General features: G+C 33.7%; 1 protein-coding gene across 1 annotated transcript in view; it reads left to right on the top strand.

Annotated features, from left to right (window-relative positions):
- The window catches only part of LOC106053910 (adhesion G-protein coupled receptor D1-like), a 37,786-nt gene that overhangs the window by 10,146 nt on the left and 4,300 nt on the right, over positions 1-23,340 (top strand). The window contains exons 6-21 of the mRNA XM_056039054.1: positions 2,594-2,704; positions 4,175-4,310; positions 4,706-4,901; positions 5,819-5,887; positions 8,804-8,939; positions 9,263-9,370; positions 10,156-10,234; positions 10,376-10,493; positions 10,958-11,013; positions 13,871-13,994; positions 14,802-14,911; positions 15,878-15,989; positions 16,456-16,606; positions 18,284-18,350; positions 18,559-18,622; positions 20,352-20,452. Coding sequence (XP_055895029.1) covers positions 2,594-2,704; positions 4,175-4,310; positions 4,706-4,901; positions 5,819-5,887; positions 8,804-8,939; positions 9,263-9,370; positions 10,156-10,234; positions 10,376-10,493; positions 10,958-11,013; positions 13,871-13,994; positions 14,802-14,911; positions 15,878-15,989; positions 16,456-16,606; positions 18,284-18,350; positions 18,559-18,622; positions 20,352-20,452 — 1,738 coding nt within the window. The remainder of the gene's footprint in view (positions 1-2,593; positions 2,705-4,174; positions 4,311-4,705; positions 4,902-5,818; positions 5,888-8,803; positions 8,940-9,262; positions 9,371-10,155; positions 10,235-10,375; positions 10,494-10,957; positions 11,014-13,870; positions 13,995-14,801; positions 14,912-15,877; positions 15,990-16,455; positions 16,607-18,283; positions 18,351-18,558; positions 18,623-20,351; positions 20,453-23,340) is intronic.

The raw sequence follows: 23,340 nt of genomic DNA, 5'->3' as shown, positions 1-23,340 counted from the left end.
TAAGGTTTACGTTCACAAAAGTTACAATACATTAAGGTATACGTTCACAAAAGTTACAATACATGAAGGTTTACGTTCACAAAAGTTACAATACATGAAGGTTTACGTTCACAAAAGTTGCAATACATGAAGGTTTACGTTCACAAAAGTTGCAATACATTAAGGTTTACGTTCACAAAAGTTGCAATACATGAAGGTTTACGTTCACAAAAGTTACAATACATGAAGGTTTACGTTCACAAAAGTTGCAATACATTAAGGTTTACGTTCACAAAAGTTGCAATACATGAAGGTTTACGTTCACAAAAGTTACAATACATGAAGGTTTACGTTCACAAAAGTTACAATACATGAAGGTTTACGTTCACAAAAGTTGCAATACATGAAGGTTTACGTTAACAAAAGTTGCAATACATGAAGGTTTACGTTCACAAAATTTACAATACATGAAGGTTTACGTTCACAAAAGTTACAATACATGAAGGTTTACGTTCACAAAAGTTACAATACATGAAGGTTTACGTTCACAAAAGTTGCAATACATGAAGGTTTACGTTCACAAAAGTTGCAATACATGAAGGTTTACGTTCACAAAATTTACAATACATGAAGGTTTACGTTCACAAAAGTTACAATACATGAAGGTTTACGTTCACAAAAGTTGCAATACATGAAGGTTTACGTTAACAAAAGTTGCAATACATGAAGGTTTACGTTCACAAAATTTACAATACATGAAGGTTTACGTTCACAAAAGTTGCAATACATGAAGGTTTACGTTCACAAAAGTTGCAATACATGAAGGTTTACGTTCACAAAAGTTACAATACATGAAGGTTTACGTTCACAAAAGTTACAATACATGAAGGTTTACGTTCACAAAAGTTGCAATACATGAAGGTTTACGTTCACAAAAGTTGCAATACATGAAGGTTTACGTTCACAAAATTTACAATACATGAAGGTTTACGTTCACAAAAGTTGCAATACATGAAGGTTTACGTTCACAAAAGTTGCAATACATGAAGGTTTACGTTCACAAAAGTTGCAATAAAATACAAGCTCAATTTCTATAGACCAAAAGTGAAAATCTTCTTACACTTAGATACATTTTCATGTATTTCTCTTTTTATTGAAGTTTTCTTTTAGATTATATAGAGAGCGGAAATATTAACTAATCATAGTTTCAGTCGTAAAGCTTGGGGTAAAGTCGGTTATTATTATCTAATGTTATAGAAACTACCCTCAACTATCATTGGAGGCGCTGTGGCTGTGCAGTAAAGCGCTTGGCTTCTGAACGGGGGCGGTCCCGGGTTCAAATTTTGGAGAAGACTGGAATTTTTTATTTTCGGGATCCTCGGGCGCCTCTGAGACCACCCAGCTCTAATGGGTACCATACATTAGTCGGGGAAAAGTAAAGGTCGTTGGCTACTGTGCTGGCCACATGACACCCTCGTTAACCGCGGACCAAAGAAACAGATGACCTTTACATCATTTGCAAGGTCTGAAAAGGGAACATTATTCTTTTTTACCCTATTTTATCACAACTCGTCTAGGCTTCTCTTGTTTTCAGCTGAGACCAATTGTTATTAGAAGGCCTAAACAGAGACCTGTAACGTCACAACCTGTTGGGAATTTAGACCAATTACTCGTTGCCACGTGAAAGGCCATAAAATCGGTCTTCCGACAAACATAAAATTTATTATTTCTTTATCAGATCACACAATGGCACCTTCCAAAGTACAGACCTCCGATCATTCACTCAGACATTCCCAATGTCAAATACATTTCAATTATTTATTATGGCCGCATTCCCTTATTCATTCCCTTATTCATCCGTAACAGTTTTGTAAATGACTTTTTGTTGATAATGAGCAGTGAAAAGTTAAGTCTCCGGGACTTCTTTAAATGCATCAAAAAAGTTTCCTACATTAGAGATAAGTGGGCATGCCTATTAGTGTTTCCTTAAGAAAGCTAAATATCTATTGGAAAGATCTTTTAAACAGACAAAAGAAAAAGTCCATTTTCGTGTTTCATCGGTTTCCTTATTTTCTTAACAGATAAATATTTTCTCAAAATAAGGAAAGAATTAAAAATTGAAACATAGAAAAAAAAATATAATGCTTTTTCGCTTTTAGTGCTTTCCCCTTGTATTCTCATTAATTCCAATGAAGACTTCGAAAAAAAAAGTCTCATTAATTGACTTGGTTTACAAAAAATGAAAAAACTTAACACCTTTTTTTTTGCCACGTCTGTAAGGCTACCTTTTCTTGAATCTTTCTCATATAGGATAGCTTTTTTGTCTTGTAGTAAACGCTCTGGACTATGGTCTCGATAGTCTCGAGCTAGAGCCCTCCTTCCGCTAGCCTCTTCTCTGCTGAAGGTTTGGTCTATGTTGTCTAAATATTCAATTCTGAAGTAACATCTGTATCGTGTAAAACAAACAACAATACTACACTACCGCTTTCTTCTAGAAACCTATTTGGAAACAAACAATAATAGTTGAAAAGAAAACGTACAATAATTAGAAAAATAATGCAATGCAAAGAAGAACATTATTGAATTGTTGAATACATTAAAGCTCTCCTTTCAGCTGATGCAGTTTGTAAAGAAGAGAAAGATAACTTCATGGGAAGTCAAATGACCTGGTTTACTACTATTGCAGACAAAGTGGATGAACAGCAATGCCCTTATAATACAGAAGGTAATATTTTCAGTAAACTAGTAGGTCTAGTTGTGAATTTAGGTCTAGTTGTGGAGTTCGATCTATTTGTGTATTTCAAAAGGTTAGTATACAACAGAAAAATTGTTAACCTTTGCTTTGGTAAATGGACTTTCAATATTAGGGTAGATATTATAATGTAAACGTTCTTAGTGACGAACAGTTTTGAAATCTATTCAAAAGTTAAGGTCATGTGACTATGAGACACGATTCCCACCTTGTCATTTAGTCATGTGACTATGAGTCACTATAGCCAGAAAGACACAAAGAGAAAGGCACATCCCATGCTACATATGCCAGGACAATTTTTTACACTATTAGCTCGTTTTTCACATAATAATAATAATTGTTTCTCTTTCCATAGGGTAGGACAAATTTGTACAAAAGCTCCTTATTCTCGAATACTATTTTAGCATGGAGTCGGTAGAGTTAAAGCCATTGATTAATATGCATGACTAGATTGACCTAGGGACAAGCGTAAGACGTAATCATCTTCTTTTTTGTAGTAACGTCTGTATTTTTTTAGATTAGCTAGTCATATAGTCGTGTGACTATGAGGCACGATTTCCACTTCGTCATTAAGTCATATGACCGATAAAGGATTCATTTTCAGTGTAAGTCATCAGGGTCACTGTAACTTAGTTGTTCTGGTCATGGATTGATCATGTGAAAAGCTACTTATATATATGATAGATAGTTTAGCATCAAACAATGATAATAATAAATCAATGACTTGTTTTTGTTAATTTAAAAATTCAACATTATCTGTAATATTTAACAGAAGCTATTAAAGCTTATTCACCGCAGTCGACACTTTGTCTATGAATTAATGGTTATTAGATTCAGCAGTGCTAGCAAGTGTTCAAATGTGCACAAAGAGTATTTAAAAAACAAACATTTGAAAACCGCATACAAAAAAAAAGCTTGTTATTTGGTTTTTGTCTCGTTAGATGAACAATCTCCAATATCTCGTTAGATGAACAATCTCCAATATCTCGTTAGATGAACAATCTCCAATATCTCGTTAGATGAACAATCTCCAATATCTCGTTAGATGAACAATCTCCAATATCTCGTTAGATGAACAATCTCCAATATCTCGTTAGATGAACAATCTCCAATATCTCGTTAGATGAACAATCTCCAATATCTCGTTAGATGAACAATCTCCAATATCTCGTTAGATGAACAATCTCCAATATCTCGTTAGATGAACAATCTCCAATATCTCGTTAGATGAACAATCTCCAATATCTCGTTAGATGAACAATCTCCAATATCTCGTTAGATGAACAATCTCCAATATCTCGTTAGATGAACAATCTCCAATATCTCGTTAGATGAACAATCTCCAATATCTCGTTAGATGAACAATCTCCAATATCTCGTTAGATGAACAATCTCCAATATCTCGTTAGATGAACAATCTCCAATAATGTCTTATCACTACAGGTCGAGCCAAGCGACATTGTATTGCGGAGAGGGATTCTCCAACTGGTGGATTGTGGACTAGACCAGACCTCTCTCATTGTTCACACGTTGAAATGAGAGATATAGCTCAACAAATCATGTCTGTTATTTCGAAGAGGTATATATATATACATTGTTATACTGTGCTACTAAATGAAATAATTAATAACCGCTACCTGTCTGGACCATTTTTGTACACGTTATTTCTTCCACAGCCATTCTTGTATCAAGTTGAAGCTTGACACAATTATTTGTTGTACGAAACAAAACATTCTTGGATCAAGTTTAAATTTTGCATAATTATTAATAGACGATAACAATAAAACATTTTTAAAAAATAACCAATTCGTTAATCAAATAAAATAATCCATTTTCTATTATATTTAAAAGGGAGCTTATTCCTGCAGTAATGAGGTATATAGCAGTGATTCTGCAGTTCTTTTCCTTAGATAAGCTTGGTTTGAAAAAACGTTTTTTTATTTAAAAAATGTCTTGTTTATTGATTGATTTCAGTGACAACCAACAAAACATTGTGGATGTTATAAATCGTTTAAGAACTTTTACCAGCCTTGATGCAGTAGAAAGCCAAGAGACTTTTCCCCTGTATCCCGGTGACCTTCTGGAAGCTGCCAAACAGCTCACTCTGATAAAGGACGCTGCTTTGAACACACGTGCGATACATTCCAATTTAGCAGTGAAATTAATTGAGGTTAATCCATTTTCTTTACTGCAATGTCAAAGAGAAGTTTGATTTATATAATTATTTTTCAATTTTAATGTTACCTGGAAGAATCTGTGGAGAGCGTATTGCAGTATAAGTAGCGGCCGGAGAATATTTTTTTTTTGTTCATTTTTAGCTTCTCAGATAGGGGGTCAACAGTTCTATCAATGTTTTTTTTTAACGTCAGACAAAACCAGTATTACAGTCTAACTTTGGGTTATCTTTAGGCTTGGTTACAATTAGCAAGTAAAAAAATAATAATCCTAGTAAAGTTTCCTAATAATCCTAACCCTAACCCTAACCCTACATTGTCTGTTCAAGTGTCTTTATTATCATTCCTCCTATTCGATAAATAAAGTATTTGCTTTTCTATAGTTCTACTTTCATTAGTTCGTTCTTTTATTAGCTTGCAAACTCTTCACGGGTTCAAGGTGGCTGGAAATAATTGGAAACTGGTCGGAGATTTTGAAAACGGCTCTAATTTCCTAGAAATTTGACAGTTTATGTATGTCCCTGAAAATTAAAAAATTATCTAATTCAGCACACACTGAAAACTCTGGTTTGACAGTTATAATTTTTCAAAATATAATAATCTTAAAATACAATTTTGCCTGTTTTTTTTAATTTTGAAACTTGTTGAAAATAAATTAGGTTACCATCGGCTTAAAAAAGGAGGAATTGTTTTATTTTACTTGCTGCTTAAATTGTCTAAGATTTAGTTTAATCAAACTGCATGTAAGAGTGTTAGGTATCAATGATGTACAAAGAAAACAAACTTTAATAAACAAAAATGTTGAGTGTAAATTCGTACATTGATCAATATTTTTTTCACTGTCCTATTAATTATCATGCTTTTATTAAGAAATATGAATTCACTATATATATTTCTTATACTGATTTACCAGCTTTTCATCAAAACTGAAGACAATATTTTAGACCCGAAAGCGTTGGACATCCTACAAAATGCTCAATCTGTGAGTTTCATTTTCTTTGGAATTTCTTGCTTTCTCCTTACTTGAATATTATAAACTATAGTGACCAGACTTAGGAAGAGAAAAATAGTTTGTTAATTTTTTTTTAAAATCTTCTTACAAAGCCGATTTGAAGTCTTTTTGTCTGTCTGGCTAAAAGTTTGTTCTCGTTATTTCTTCGACACCCAATCTTGGATCAAGCTGAAATTTTGTACAATTATTTCTTTTACCTGACAACACAAGAATCAATTTAAAAAATTAACCAATTAGTTAATCAACTAAATTAATTTCTTTGGAATCTCAAACAAAGGAAAGAAATAGTATGTGACTGAAGTGTTGATATAAGCTAAATAAATCCCATTTATATAAGGCTTTTTGAACACAAACATGAAATGGAAACAATAAATAACTATACAATCTTCCATGTTCATAGAATCTTCGCTAGCAGAGTGGTTACCGCGTTCCTTTTTTTTTAAACAAAATACATTTAAAAAGTGATCACCAAATACCCCGTTCTTACTTCCCCTTTCCAACTGGTTCAGATAAGTAACAGGATCATAGCGCATTGAGAACGCTAAAAGCATGAAACTGTGCTAAACAAAAAACGATTGGTAAAACATATTTCTAATCGCTCAGATTTATTATTATTAGTCTTAAGTGGATTAATTATTTTAACTACAAAAAGATATATTTTTACCAATTTATATCAAGTCAACCCGTGTGTCTTTCTGGTCAAAATCTTCTACTTGTTTTTTTCTTTTTCCACTCCGTATTCTCTGTATCAAGTCTAAATTTTGCAAAATTATTCTGTGTCGATGAAAACACATGAATAAAAAAAAGTTACATAGACAGTTTGTGTGGAAACAAACTGAAAATCGGCACCGAAAAGGTCCACCCAGGCAGGTAAAACATATTTTCAGAAAGTATATCATAATAAAATTCTATCAAAGGCAAAAGACTGAAAATAATGGAGAAAGAAGGTTGACAGATCCTGTGTGGTGTCCCAGCGGTCCAGCACACCAAAGGATAGGTGAAAGTAAATGAGATGTGAGATGTGAACCTGGCCTAACTGATGTCTTAGAATGAATATCTAATTGTTTTTTTTAGAGTCAATCTCTTATTCAAAGTCTCCAGTAAAAAAAAAAAATTTCCTTAAAAAAAATTTTTTTTTAGGATACCTTTTGTTAAGTTTCCGATTTATGACTATCTAAGCCAGGAGGTTAAAAGGTTGAGAACTGTTGTGTCTAGCTGTAGTTCACGCTATAATATGAAAAATGCTGTTTACTAATTGTTGTTTTAAATTATATTCAACTTATATGCATGTAAAATAGATTTTTTTCTCTTCTATAAATAAAAGTAAATATTTAATTTTTGTAAATGTAATAGTTAGTATGACAGAACTTACCTAACTTAGCAATACATTTATAAAACTAATTTTTTTGACAAAATATCTAAAACCGTTTTCAAAAATGTGTTAAAAATATGGTTTAATGTCTTCTCCCATACTAAATAACCTTGTAAAAATGGTGTATTTTTATGAAAAAAACTGCTTGCAGAGTTGATTTTAAAAATTAAATTTTTCGCGTTCAGAAAAGAAAAAAGTAGCCGTTGCATCAGAACTTTGAATGGTCTAAAATATCATGATATCGGATTTTCAATATCTTTTCTAGTTTACGAGATCTAAACGGGACGGATTGACGGACAGACATACTACAAAAAATTAATAACGTCTTTTCCCCTTTCTGGTGCCGCTAAAAAATAAACAATTATCTAATAAATAAGTCGTAATAAATTAATTTTGTTTTACATAAAGTATACTAAGCTAAGGGAGATACGTCTTGTGAAGAGAATTAGGTCGTTCGCTTATTGGTTTTAAACTAACTATAAAACCTTTTTATGTAAGTACTTGAATATCTCAGAGGCTAACATGTCGGCCTTTTATCATGGAGGCCGCAGCTCGAATTCAGACATGAGCATCTTTCTTTAGATCATGGGCATGAAAGTTAATAAAAATATTTCCATTCGCACAAATGTATTATCGGTACTAAGATGAATTGGTTACATAACCACAGGGCCCCGCGCTTTCATAGGCCCCGCGCTAATTCTATGTGTAATTATTAATTGCAAAATATATACGAAAAATTGTTGGAAATGTCCTGCATTAATTAAAATCTCCTGAAAACTCATAAAAATCTCGAAAAATAGACAAAATTATCATTTGTGTGTGTCATTCATTATGGAAAACGCCATTCCTACGCGCGACAAAAAAAAAAAAGGCAATGTCAGCTTTCATGTAATAAAATGTAATGATCGGACAAATTTTCCCCATAACCGGAATTTCCAATACCTTATTTACTTTTATAGTCACTGGCATAAAAATATGCCATAGGTTGCAAGATTCGCAAAATAAAGTTAACTTGATCGCAATTTTGTACTTAGAAAAGAATGAATAAAATGCAAAGCCGAATTTATTTTCTAATACAAAATCTTAATTTTCACTTACTATCCTTATTCTCACCTTGTCTAGGCCCCGCGCAATCAGTTTCGAATAGGCCCCGCAATTGCTAGGACCGGCCCTGCATAACCGAATTGATTCTAAATATACACTGAAATAAAACTAGATATAAGCAAGTTTTAAAAAGTATTTTTTACGAAGCATATTAGCTTACTCTGTCTGTCTGTCTGTTGTTGTTTTTTGTCTGTCTGTCTGGCATAAAGTTTGAACTAATTAGTCAATTAATAAGTAACTGACTATTTTGTTTGATACGGAAATAACTTATATATGACATAGTTGTAAGTGCGTAGTTTTTTCGCTTAGATACGTTTTTTTTTTAAAGGATTTTTTAATATATATTTTATATATTTTCTGGTTTATATTGTACTAATACATAATTTCAAAAAAATTTTTTAATACTCTAGAAACTGGTGGAATCTATGGTGAGTGAAGCTGTCATCTCAACTGAAGACTTCTTGGTTAAAATGTTCAGAAAACTTAATTCTACTTCACTGGAAGAACTGGGACGTTCACTATTGAGTCTCGGTGCCAGAAACATTGGTGCATAATAAACACATTTAAAAATATATTTACCATATATTAAGTATAGTATAATTTTTTACTTTTCTTAACCAAAGATCATTGCATTTTATTGTGAAAGCCTTGTCAGAAATTAAAAAAAAAATTAAAGAAAGGATTGGATAAAGAAGTCAAAGCTAATTTATTACAGAATAGTTATTATTGTAAGATGTCATAACCATACCTATTTAATTTATATTACAGTTAATTAAAAGAATTGACTAACGAGCTATGTAAGGGACATATCGGTCTATTGCTACCTAACACAGGCATAAAATTTGAACTCTTAATTATTTTCGTTACAGATATCAATGTTAAACAGTTTAACTCTAACCTAAACTTACTACATACGACTGGATCAGGGTCACTTCTGCTACCTTTCTCTACTTTTCAAGGACGAAAGACTGCAAGAGGTAGAAATACATACCTGACGTTTTAATTTGTTGTTTTTTTTTCTTTGTTTTACTAATTTGATAACTTTTAGATTTGTTAATGTTTCAAATAGGGTTTAAGAAAAAAAAAATGAACAGATTTCGTTCAGCTTATTAAGACGTAGGTCAAAGTTTCTCTAGGAAAGACTTTCAGGGATTCGTTTCAGACTTGATCCAGGTACTCAACTTTCTGACGTCTGCTAGCACCCTTGGAGGAGTAGAGGCTGAATGAACCGAGAGGTCTTAAGGTCAAACCCCGCTAAAAACTAGGAAGTCCTTTACCTGACATGCGCAGAGGAAGTAAAGCTGTTAGTTGATAAGAAGATGAATTGCCACGCATTGAGATATGACTCAAATTAGAGCGCAATTCTTTGTTTTCTTTAGTTGGCACTAGTGACGTTCAACTTGACATTATTGAGTTCCTCGTGACATCGTGACTATCTCCAATAAAGAGTAGACTACAAACAAGATGTCATCTGTCATTTAATATATTTGGTTCCTGTTGTATCGAGTATATTTGTATTTTTAAAAAAATAAGAAAACTAAATGTTAAATACCACATTTTTTAAACAAAAAAATCCTTGTTTGTAATAAACAAAATAAAACAACGCTATATATGTACACGTAGGATGTCATTATGTTTTGTTTTGTTGTTTAAGAAATCTCTGAGACGCTAAAAATTGTTCTTTCTCTTTTGTATAGAATGATATTAGAAAACTGAATGCACTACCCTGTTGCATTAACTCTGTTACTTTGTGCTACCACAGGTGATTGGCCTTATGTCTATTTGGCAAGGTTTTCATCGGTACATCGACATTACGCATTGAAAGAAAGCAGATATCACAAGTAAGCACGAAACGAACAAGAATTGTTATGTATATAAATATCAGTTACTTTTGTTTTTCTATATGAAATAATATTTACACATTTAACATAAAAAAAAATTGGCCAGCCATCCTATGTATTGTACATTGCAATCTGTTACAGAGTCCCTGAAACACCAAGATTAATCATCAGTGATGTCTTCTCAGCTGAATTCATTGATGATATTGGTCTAGCGATGGAAAACTTTGTAGACCCGGTCATTATAACATTTCTACTAAAAGTAAGAATACACATTTTGACAAACATTTTGATCAAGTTAGATCTGGAAAGCTGGTAGCTAGTTGACAAGGTGATTTAAAGTTGGTAGGCTAGAGTTAGCTAGTTGACAAGGTGATTTACAATATATTTCCTCTCACTTCAGACTTAACTGCAGTTAACATACACTAACCAGCGGTGATTCTGACGTCTCTATCACGCCGTTCACATACTTTTTTTCTATCTCCTCATCTGCATAAATCCTACTAAAATGTCATCTGACACTGGACCATACACAGGTCATAACACATAGGTTATTAGGTATACTAATTAGTCGACAAAGGACAGCAAAGCAATAAGTATTAATTGCCTTGTTCAACTCTTGGTACGCTATTTTATAGGTGGAAATCTAAAAATTAAATTTTGTAGTTTTTGTTTTTAAAAACAATTATTGGTAGGGTCGATTTATAATAATTTCGTTTTCCTCAGGAAAACTTCAATGATTCAAAATATATTCGCTGTGTTTTCATGAACAGATCTGCCAAGTAAGTCCTGTATTGTGTTGTTCAAATTATTTCTGTTATCCACAAATAAATTAATGACATAAAAATTTCATCATTATCATCTTTCCTCATGGAACATAGGACCTCCGTAAAAACACGCCACTCTCCACGGTCTTTTGCTACTTTTTTTTTTTGCTTCTTAGCTCTTTCCGGTTCTCTCGGTTTCCTCTAGAATACTGCGTCACCATGTTCGTTTTGGTCTTTCTCTGCGTCTTGTTCCCTTGGGGTTTCTCTAAGGCCTGCGTAGTTCTGTTGTTGGTATCTTTTCTCAGGATGTGACCAATCTTTCTCCACTTCCTCTCTAGGATCTGCAATTCTATATTTTTCTGCCCACTCATCTCCCACAGTTTGGTGTTTTCTACTTTGTCGTACCGGTGTATTTTTAGGATATTTCCCAGACATCTGTTGATGAAGGTCTGTACTTTTTTTTGTTGTGCCTTCAGTTGTTCTCCATGTTTCAGAACCATACAGTAAGATCACCTTGACATTAGAGTTAAAGATTCTTAGTTTAGTCTTGTTTGAGATGTGATATTTCCATGTTGGTTTTAGCTGTGTAAATGTCTGACGCGCTAGATTTATACGGCGTTTAATATCTTCATCTGTTCCACCTGATACACTGACTACACTCCCAAGGTATATATAATTATCTACTTGGTCTATGGTCTGGGAATCCAGTTCTATGTCTCCAATTTATTTGTTGTTTACTTTAAGTACTTTTGCTTTTGGTGTTTTTTTTTTTTTTTAGGCCTACTCTTTTTCCTACTTCACTTAAAGCTGTGACCTTTAATTGCATATTCTGTGGTCTGTGTGATTATTAGGCAATGCCATCAAGAATTACAGATCTTCCAGCTTTTGTGTGACGTCCATTGGATTCCTTTCCCTGAATTAGAATAGGCTTCTTTTGTGACCCAATCCAATACTAGAAGGAACAGGAGTGGTGAAAGAAGACATCCCTGTTTGACTCCAGTTGTGACTGGAAATTCCTCTGACAGCTTGCCACAGTGAGCTACTTGCAGTTGAAACCATCATAAAGGTTTTTAATTATTGTTATTATTTTATTTGGGATTCAAATAATTCTCTGTCGATACTATCAAAGGCCCTTTCAAAGTCGACAAATGCTGCATATAGAGGAGATTGTCATTCGACACATTGTTCTACAATTATTCTGAGAGTTGCTATTTGTTCAGCACAAGATCTCCCTTTTCTGAATCCGGCCTGTTCTTCCCTTAGGGTTTATCGCATGCTCCCTTTATTCTGTTTAACAGGATTCTGCTGAAAATCTCGGTACTGACAGCAAAGTGATGCCTCGCCATTTCTCACATTGCGAGAGATCTCCACTCTTTGGTAGTTTAATTAGCAAGCCCTTTTTACACTCACCGGGAGATGTTTCTGTTAACCAAATTTTGTTGAATAGTTTCTGCAGTTGGTCAACTATTTCACTTCCTCCTTCTTTTAGGACTTCGGGTGGTATGTTGTCAATTCCAGCTGCTTTACCTGTCTTCATTTGTTTGAGTGCATTCCTTATTTCTTCTTTGGTTATTTCTTCTATGTTTATATCTAGTGTTGGTCCGAAATTTAGATCTGGTGGATTTAGTGGTTTGGTTCTAGTGAGCACTTCCTGAAACTATTCTTTTCATCTTTCAAGTTGTTTATTTATTGAAGAAAGTAGTTTTCCATATTTGTCTTGGACGGGAACATTGCAATGAGCCTTTTGGTAGTAAAGAAGTTTGGTGATTTTGTACAGTTGTTTTATATATTCCTTTACCTGCTGCTTCTTCTGCCTGTTCTGCCAGATTATTGTAAAATGATCGTTTGTCCTGTCTGAGCATTTTGGTGACTTTCTGTGAAACTGCTTGGTAGTCTTGTTTGGATTGTTTCTTGTGGTTTCTTGTTTTAACTACCTGTTTAGCACGTTTCCTCTCTTCGATTAATTCCCATGCCTCATCACTAACCCAGAGTTTTTTTTCTTCTTAGTGTTAAGGCTTGTTTCAATAATAATTTCTTTGAATTTTTGCCAAGATTTATCAACGATTTGTTTGGCTTCATCTAGTTGTAGCACAGCAAATCTATTTTGAAGGGATAGTTGGAATTACTTTTTAATCTGGGAGTTGTGGAGCTTGTCTAGGTCAAATCTTTTCCTTTTGTTTATTTCTGTTTTATTACTGGCCAGCTTCATTTTTTAGGTTGGCAACAACTAGGTGGTGGTCTGAGCCATTATCATGGAAGTCATCTTCTTTTTCCTTTCCAGAGAAGAGAAGGGTTGCTACTGGTTGCAGTCTTGTTTCACCGAATGTGTTCCATCGAACTTCACTCATTCCCAGGATCTGTAGTTTGTAGTTGGCCATTTCCTTGGCAACTTGTGCACATTTACATTGTTCCAGTAAAGTACGGACATTCCATGTTCCCAAGTTAAATGCGGCCTTCTGTATAAGGAAGTGTTTCTTTTACATTGGTTTAAGTAGAGTGGTTGGCCTTACAGGATTCGTTCGCCTTTCCCTGCACAGCTTCATAAGTCTCCTTTGTGGAGCTCTACTCTCTCCTCTGACAATGTTTAGTGTTTGTGTTTTTTCTCAGGTTTCTGTAACACTATTTTTTTCAATGGACAGGTTGTTAGCCTGTCGCACAACCCCTATGTCCCGGGGAGGGGGGTGTACCTTTTGTCTGGCCTCTTTCTAAACAGACCTGTCCGGCTTGGTAGAATCTGCCAGGAGCGATGAGCTCCCGCGGTATAGCTCCGGGGGTCACTGAGGCACCCAAGCTGTCACCCCACGGCAAGGTATTTGCATCAGGTGAAAGACATAAAAATTTGCTTGTCCAATAATTCTAAAATTACTTTCAGATCTGCTGAATACCGATGGCTGACCTCTGGATGCCATCTGAAATCTCACAATACTACACATGTGGTGTGCCACTGCAATCACTTGACCAGCTTTGCTGTCCTGATGGATATATACCAAAGTCAGGTGACAAGAAACTAAACTGACACAACAGTCTTGCAATGTGCCATACATGCGTAACATATTAAACATAGTACTGTGCAAGCAAAGAGGATAACTGTAAAGTGTTTTAAACAAATTATTAATAAACCATAAACAAATTGAATCCATTAATTTATAGTGGTTGGGAACATATGTCATAGGATGCCTTCGAAATTATTAAAGTTCGATTTAACTTGAACTAAAAATAAAATCTGATATACAATAGAATTACTTCTCTTTCAATAACGTCATCTAATATGCTTGTATTTTTTTTTCTACAAAGTACCGTAGATTTAGGCAATTGAAAATGTTCATACATGTAGGAAAACCTGTAAATTGCAATATTTTTGTTTATCTGGTGTACAAGATAAAGTAAATATACTTATACGCCATTAAAAAGAGATACAGAAATAAATTTGAAAACTTTTCTATTTGCAACTTTTTAGTTGGCAATTTTAAAATTCAATTGATCGTCATTGTGAAAATCTCTTTAACAAATTTCTTGGTTTGTATCCCTTGTTTTTCCGACTTCATTTGGATTTAAACATTTTCTATTTTCTCTTCTAGAAGGATTTTGGAATTTTCGAAATTTATAATGTAATTGTAAAATTACTAAATTTATCGTTGTTGAATTATCGTTGTTCCGCGGTAGGAATAATTTCTGAGACATTATCTACTAAACAACAAAAAGAATACATTTTGTTTTAAATGATTAAATTGCATAAACAACAAAATCAAGCTTTTAAAAAAAAAAAAACAACACAATTCAATAATAAATGGACCATTTCACAGGACTCATTAGCTGAGGTTCATGAACAAGTATTGAGTCATATCTCTTACGTAGGAAGTGGACTTTCTGTAGTTTCTTGTTTGGCTTTCATTATCGTCATACAATGGTTCAGGTTAGTCTCCCAACAAGTAGTGTACCTCCATTGTCATTCAATCATGTTCACATAAAACTTGAAACTATTTGGTAAAATCATTCTGTCGGCAAAGTCCCAGCTTTAATCTGGTTAACTAAATGCACTATGCAATAGTTGAGTAATCAATTTGAAGATGGAAAACATGTACTGAAATACATATCAATATGTCATTATATTTATATTTCGCCCCCTCGAGTTAGGGTTAGAGTTAAAATATTGCTAAAGTTACTTAAAACTTTCAATTTGACTCTAATGCAGAAGTATTTTTGGTTGTACACTCAAAGTCTTTTACATCTTCACAATTTAATTTAATAGTACATTGACTTTGTTATTTAAGTATTTAACTCAGTTTAGTTATTGATTACAAAGCTTGTATCAACTCTCTCTCTCTCTCTCTCTCTGTGTCAAAACTTTGTACACGTTATTTCCCACACTTGCATTTCTCGGATCAAATTAAAACATTGCCACTAAAAAATGAATCAATCGAAAAATTAACCTACCATTTGATCATTAAGTCGTAATTAATTAAATTTCGTTTTATAAAGAGACAGTACACACGCAATGTGTAGAGAATTAGGTCGTGGCCTAAAAATTTGAAAAAAACAACAACATAACTATAAAACCTTCTATTTTCATAAGCACTTGGCTGGCTCAGTGGCTAGTGTTTCGATCTCATGTGACTTGAGCCATCGAATTCGAACTCAAGGCTAACAATCTTTTTCAAATTGCATTTAATAAGCCATCACGGAGACCTTCTCCAAGACCAAGATCCACATACAATTGCGCTAAACGAAAACAATTCTTTAAAGTATTTCCAATGGCACACATTTAGCATTGTAAGGCTAGAATTATTACAAATTAATCATATGATTGATTCAAAATAATTAGTATCATTACACTTAATAATATGCTTTTTTTTTTCAAATTGACGTGTTTTTGTTTCAGGATCGCCAATGATAAAGTTCGCATCCACCAACAGCTCGCAGTGTCAGTGATCGTGACTCAGATTCTGTTTCTGATCATGAGTCAAATCGGTACACATCTAGGAACACCTTTCGTGAGTCATTTGTCTCTTGATTTTAGAGTTAGTTTCTAAAGTAATCAGGTTTAACTTGCTCAAACTTTAGTTGGCAGCGAAAGAATGATTGTGCCTACACTTGGTTACTTAATTAGTTTTTTATTTTTTCGCTTCTTATTTTTCTCCATTCCGCGAAAATCTTCTTGTTGCCAACATGCCCATTTTATTAGTTCCCCAACACTGTTTATGGTTTTAGAAAAAAGTTCACAAGATTTTTGATGTGACTGCTTTCCTAAGAAAGTATTTAATAAAGAGTCTCTCGTCCTTGGTGTTGATTGAAAATGTAAAACTATAAAGGCATATTTTGTTTTGTCTGCTAATTCAGAAAATCAAATTAAACAGCATTTGAAAAAAATCATTTTTCTTTCTTTGTCCAAGCTAAGAAATACAATATGTAGAATGCTATAGTGTTATATATTAATATTAATACTTTTATTTCTTTTAGTGGGCTTGTTATAGCATAGCAGGTCTGCTGCATTATGCCGTGATAGCAATGTTCTGTTGGATGTTGGTGGAGGGCTTTCATCTATATGTCAAGCTAGTCTGGGTCTTCAAGGTCGGATCCTATCTGAAGAAATATCTGGCTGTGTCTTGGGGTAAGGAAGCTGACAACTAGACCCATATCTGTGCTAATACATTAGTAGGGATATTTATTAGTAGATTATCTCTTGAAATTTTTTGTTTGTCACCCGTCCAAGTTATCGATAAAGTAGAAAGTAAGGCGTATGTATGTATGTATGTATGTATGTATGTATGTATGTATGTATGTATGTATGTATGTATGTATGTATGTATGATTGTATGTTTGTATGTATGTATGTATGTATGTATGTATGTATGTATGTATGTATGTATGTATGTGACGAATAGAAATAAAAACCGCTTGACCAATCTTGATAAAACTTGGCAGAAATGTTCCTTGGGTACTATTCTAGACCGTAGTGTATGTATTGTAGCCCTAAAACAAACTTAAGACCCTCAAAAAAAATAAAGTTGTCCGACTCTATTAAAGCTATAGTATTTATGGATCTAGGCTTTGTTTACAATATTGACATGAGCAAAGATCGAAAGGATTTAGATCTAGATCTACTTTTAAGAAGTACACTTTGCACATATAGTTTTTTACTTTGACACATGAAAATACGAAATATATTCTATCGATTTCATTATTTTATAAAATTAACCTTCAAATTTGAATTTCAAAAACATTTTTACATAAATTCGTTTTTTATATCTGCGAATTTAGATCTCCTAACGCACATTCTTTCATTAGACATTACCGGAAGGTTACACTTTCATTCATTCGCGTAATCTAATAGAAAAGGTCACGCATGAGCAGACCGAAAAGTTAAGAAACTCTCTTTTCCTAGGTCTAAAACACTATTTCAACTCTAAGATGATAGAACTTCTCTTAGCAAAGATAGTTTTATAATTAAACACATGAACATACTAATTACAGTTCATTCATTTCATATTTTAATCAAATTTACATTCAATTTTTTTTATTAAAGCATTTTTACATACATTCGTTCGTCATTAGTGCAACTCTATTCTTGATATCGCGTGCTTCTAAATATAGATCTATACACACGCCAATGTTTTCATAAAAAAATTAGATTCATGTCAATTAGCTATTTTTAGCTCCATTCATAATATTTTTTCATTGACGAATTCATGCATTCACTTTACTTATAACATTATTATTGTTTTTAATCGTTTCTAATGCACTATATCAGTGACTACATCAGAAATACACAAACTTAGGCCCGCAGGCCGCGGGTAATGTCCGGCTAATATATTATAAAACAAAGCTTCTCTCAACTCACTCTGTCTGTCTGGTACACATTTTGAACACGTGATTTCTCTCTATTCACACTCTAGGATCAAGTTGAAACTTTGCATAATTATTCACTGTTTCTAACAAAACATAACAAAACATTAATAACTCAAAACATTAACCAATTAATGATATTTAATTAAGTTTGAATTGAAAATTAAGAAAATACTTGTAAATGTGAAGTTCTTCCATTGTTTTATGCATTAAATTTCTTCGAAATGTATTGTGATATATAATAATCGTTGCGATGCTAATTGGTTAATGTTTTGGTATGACAGAGAAGACGAACCCTGTTGATATAAGCAGTCAACAAACTATACAGTTTACTATTCCCATTTTTTGTGCGTTATGATAAAATGACTTCATTGAAAGGAAACAAAATATTTAAAGGAAGTTTTATTTTTATTGTATAAACTTTGTGTGTTTTTTTTTTCAGGGTTTCCTTTAGTTGTCATCGTGATCTCAATGTCCGTGTATGGAAATCAATATAAACATAACAAACTGTAAGGTTTAAACAAAAATAGATATGTTTTAACAAAAAAGTTAACAAAATTGTCATTAACTAAGTGTAATAAAATCGTATTTCTTGTCTTCTATTATATATATATATATATATATGTGTGTGTGTGTGTGTGTGTATGTGTGTGTTTGCACTGAATGTGAACACATGTTTCCTACTTCCTGAACGCCCACTTATTGTTCACTTCTCAGATGTTGGCTTCATCACGATGTGACATTGATTTGCCTTGTTCCTGTCGTCTCCTTTGTTATTTTGGTAACATACCCAATTATTATTAGTTATACTATTCAATCTATAACAGCGTCTCAAATATTATTACAGCATCGTCCTTTATATAGAGGCTATAATGTCTTATATATGCAAGCTATTACATTGTCTAAATATGGACAGGATGCATGGGCGTAGCCAGGATTCTTTTCGCGGGGGGGGGGGGAGAGGGGGTAATAGGTTCTTCCTGGAGTTAGTGGGAAAATTGTAGACTCCCCGCCATTGCCAGCAAGGGGGTCTTGGGAAGCGCCAAGCACTATTTCCCAGATTGAAAGCCGATAAAATGCATATTCTGATGTATCTACAGTGCATTATTCTGCTATTAAAAAGTTTTATCTCAAAAACCTAATCTGCTATTTTTACTTACTTAGATCCTCCGCACCGTTCGGCGCATTGGGCGGGAAGCTGGTTCCACAAAAACCTTTCATTGGCAATGTCTGAAGCCTTTTCCCACCTGCTCTGTGGTCCTCCATGAATGTGTGGCGCCAAGTTGTACTAGGATGTCATCGCAACTCTTATTATGCGTAATTCATTTTGTCGGAGAACATGTCCCTCAAACCTCATGCGACGCTCTGTCACAATCTTACTAAGGGGTTGACTCCCAGTTCGACATAGGATTTCCTTGATTTAGACCCGATCTCTATAACTGACTCCTATAGTCTGTCCTAGCCATCTTTGTTGAGCCACATTTAGTGTTTTTCAATTTCGGCAGATGACTATTCACTGCATTTTATCAATGGAGCCCAGCCACTGGTATAAATGTGTAACCTCTCTTGAATACGCTCTTGGAATTAGGTGACTGTAGTTTGCTTTAGATTTTATACCGAAAAGGGAAATTTTATCGTCAAAATCATATGTTGGAGGTTTTAGGATTTAAACTAAAAAAATCTCTTTTTTTTTAACAAATTCAAAACCCCATTTAGCTACGCTCATAGAATTTGTTGACTGTAGTTTGCTTTAGAATAATATTGAAGAGAGAGGTTTTAAACCTCAAAACACTCTGTAGGGGGATATAAACTCAAAACCATCTGTAGGGGTTTTAAACTTTAAAAAAAGCCCTGCGGAGGAGGCGGGGGGTATAAACTCAAAAACCCCTTTAGCTTGGCTATGACCATAGCATTTTGAGTGTGTAATTTGCATTTTTTTTTTTGAAGAGGTATTTTTTTAGCATCAAACCCCGCTGAAAAAGGGGGGGGGGGTAAACTCAAAAAAAGCAGTTTGGCTACACTCATAAACGTTTGAGTGTGTAATTTCATTTTTCTATATTGAAGAGGTGGTTTTTAGCTGCAAGCCACGCTGGAGGGGGGGTTTAAACACAAAACCCCTCTTGGTTACGCTCATTTCGTTCACCAAAAGGCTTGGACTAGGTCTTTATAATCTTCTTTTCTAAAACCAGAAACAACGCCCGAAATGTAAAAAAAAAAAAAAAAATAATAACATTAACACGCCATGGGGACCTCTTTTAATCATTTTTACTGTCTGGGATCTGCTATTCCATGTAATAAATAAATGCCCCTTATTTTTATTTTTTAACAATTATAGTTCCTCTATAATTTAGAAGTAATAAGTGTATATTTAGGAAGAGAATGTGAAGGTTTTTTAACCAGTGTAAATGTTGGTTTATTTTAGACATACCTAAAACGTGTGTTATAGAATTCACAAATGCATGACATGTGGTATACATTTCTAAATAGTGTTGTTTTTTTTAAATCCGCAGATGAACTCTGTTATTCTAATTATCGTTCTTTGTGTTATGATTAAGTCTAAAAATAACCTCAAAGACAAGAAACAAGGTTTAAAGAAAATGAGCAACATTAAGTAAGTACTACACAATGTTACTAAGTAAACCTGTTTACACCACAGACATCAGTCCTTACCGGATTTAAAAAAAAAAAAATTTCAAAAAATGTAAATGTATTATAGGACTAGTGCCGTATGAGTTAAAGATTCCTCTCTGCTGTTGTGACAAACGGTTAGCGTAATTGTCTTAAACAAAAGGCATCCCACTATTTCGCTTTCCCCTACCTTAGATAGCAGAGGGTCTGGGGGGACACTGTATACTCCCTATGTGTATTTCGCGAGGGTTTTGAGAGTGACAAATATCTTAAAGGCAAAAACAAATTTCCTTAAAGAATGTTTATTAAAGTCATAGGTAGTTCGTTACAGTCTTTTTTTTTTATTTCGGGAGTAATGTTTCATAGATAATTTTAGTGTGAACTACATAAAGGGATATAAATAATACCTATAATTAAGTGAGATTCAATATAAACTGTATAGTTTGCTATTGCAAGTGGGTTGTAAAATCGGATGTTGTTTTAAAGTTCAAGTAACCATTTTCTAGAAAGATAATCAAACTCGGATTTTACCCAATCTTGTGTCAAGTGAGCATTTGAAAAATTCTTGGACATAAAACATATTTTTAAATGTATTAATCTCTTGTTTGTACTTTAAATGCAAACAAATTAAGCATGCGGTCAGAATATTAATAATATACTACTATCCCGTGAAACCTCTGTCGATGAACCAAATACCAGTGAGACATTTTCCACGAGAACCCTTTGTCGTGACCCGATGGTCAGTGTACAAGTTGTGAGTTAACCATTGGTCGAGTGAACCATTTGTCGTTAAAGAAGTGAACCATTTGTCGTTAAAGAAGTGAACCATTTGTCGTTAAAGAAGTGAACCATTTGTCGTTAAAGAAGTGAACTATTTGTCGTTAAAGAAGTGTAGTTGAACCAGTTGTCTGTGGACCATTGCTTATGCCTCCCCTCCCCCAGATCCACTACAAAAAAAGTAACGCCGAAATAGTTGCAATGAAAAGAAGCTACCCTGAATCTTCGTTGTCTCTCTCTCTCTCTCTCTCTCACTGTCTTTTCCCTACATTACTCATCACACTAGCTTCTTTTCTATTCCTCCCGAATACATTATTTATATATGAAGTATATCTATAACCTTTGAAATAAAATAATTAGGAAGTGAATGTATACGTCTCTAACTTTGATATTCTCAATCTTGTGGTGGAGATATATAACTTATGTAAAGGGACGTAACTTTATAGTATACTACTATGATGTTTGCTGTTTCTAATTACAAGGGTCTCGGTTTCAGCTTACATTAACAAACATTTAGAAAAGATTATATGATTTTTCAAACAAGCACAATTTTCGGAGAATATTTCACTGGGTATAAATATATTTATAAAATGTGATTTACAGTAAAAAGAAAAGGTATTGATAAACATTGTGACTTATTTCTCGCTATTTTATGTGTTATATATAATTTGTTAGATCACCTCTTCTTTCGATGGCACATGCAATACAAAAGCTAATTATCATTCTATGCTAATTAAAATTTCCACTCTATAAAAAAAGAAGAAAATAGTCGTTTAAGTCCCTTGTTTGTTTTCTCATATACCCATTCATTATTCTATCTAGCACCACTGCTTCGATTTAATGGCATCTCTAAGGGCTCTGTAAGCTTCCCCAGTGGGGTTCGGGGCGAAGCCAAAAACGTTTTCTTGCATTCTTCTTTGCAGAAACGCATTCTCCTGACATCTACAGCTCATTATTCATCCTTTGAATAATGTTTTACTTGAAAAATTATGTTGTTAATTAAGATCTAGGTTCACAGTCAGCAATAAACAAACAACAACCATTAGTGTCATGGCGGAGAATGATACTTTATTCTATTGAACGCGTGCACCTGGGCGTACCATATCAACATCCCCTTTTCTTTAAAAGCCAAAAAAATTAATAAAACATTTTGGGGAGTATCATAAAAAAATAAAATAAAACCACAACAACATAAACAACTAAACATAACATACATATATACGCTTCAATGAATTTGAAACATATCACATTTAAAAATCAACATTCAATAGTTCATTAAGACACATAGTCATTGAATCTTGTCGGTTTCTTCAACTGATCCCTTGGTCGCAGGGAATGATGAGTTGATGAGTGGCGAACGTGTTGATCATGAGTTCTATTGTCCTGTAAGTTGTTATCAGTATCGGGAAATATATCTTCTTCTGTTTCTCTGTTCGGGTTAATATGCACTCTGTTTCTTTGGTACACTGCACCATTGTCACCTCGAATAATGTAAGCTCTCTGATTGACTTGAGACTGGATTCTTCCATGTCTCCATGTAGGGTCATTAGGTGATTGGAAATAGACCATCTGTCCAGTTCTCAGCTGACTTAAATTTTTGACCTCTTATCATAAGATGTTTTTACACTCATCTGACGTTTTTCTTTCCTTTTCATAATGTTCTATTGACATGTTACTCCTTTTGTTTGGTCTCAGTGTTCAAGTCATCTAACCAAAAAACTTCTGAGCTGAGCTTAGATTTGTGTCTTGCCTTGGAGTATTTCTAAATTCCAGAAGAGCTTCATAAGCATCTGACTTTGATTCTCTAGATTTCTTTATAATGTTCTTCAAAATTTTAACTGCTGACTCAGCCTTTCCATTGGATTGATGGTGTCCTGGGGAGGATTTCAAATGAGTCACTCCCCATTCCATCATAAATTTGGAGAAATATTCCAACGTAAACTGCTATCAGATATAAATGGTAATCGCTTCCATTTGTATCTACCAAAAGGCCCCCCCCCACACTCAAAGGGTTTAGGTGGAAAGGCAGTAGATGTATTCGCTCCCCCTACCCAATCGGCCAACAGGGGAATGACATAATATAAAGATCGGTGA

The sequence above is a fragment of the Biomphalaria glabrata genome, chromosome 8 (assembly GCF_947242115.1).
Source record: "Biomphalaria glabrata chromosome 8, xgBioGlab47.1, whole genome shotgun sequence".
In the NCBI taxonomy this organism is placed as follows: domain Eukaryota; kingdom Metazoa; phylum Mollusca; class Gastropoda; family Planorbidae; genus Biomphalaria; species Biomphalaria glabrata.
Note: the sequence above shows the minus strand (reverse complement) of the source record. Positions and strands in the feature narration are given on the sequence as shown.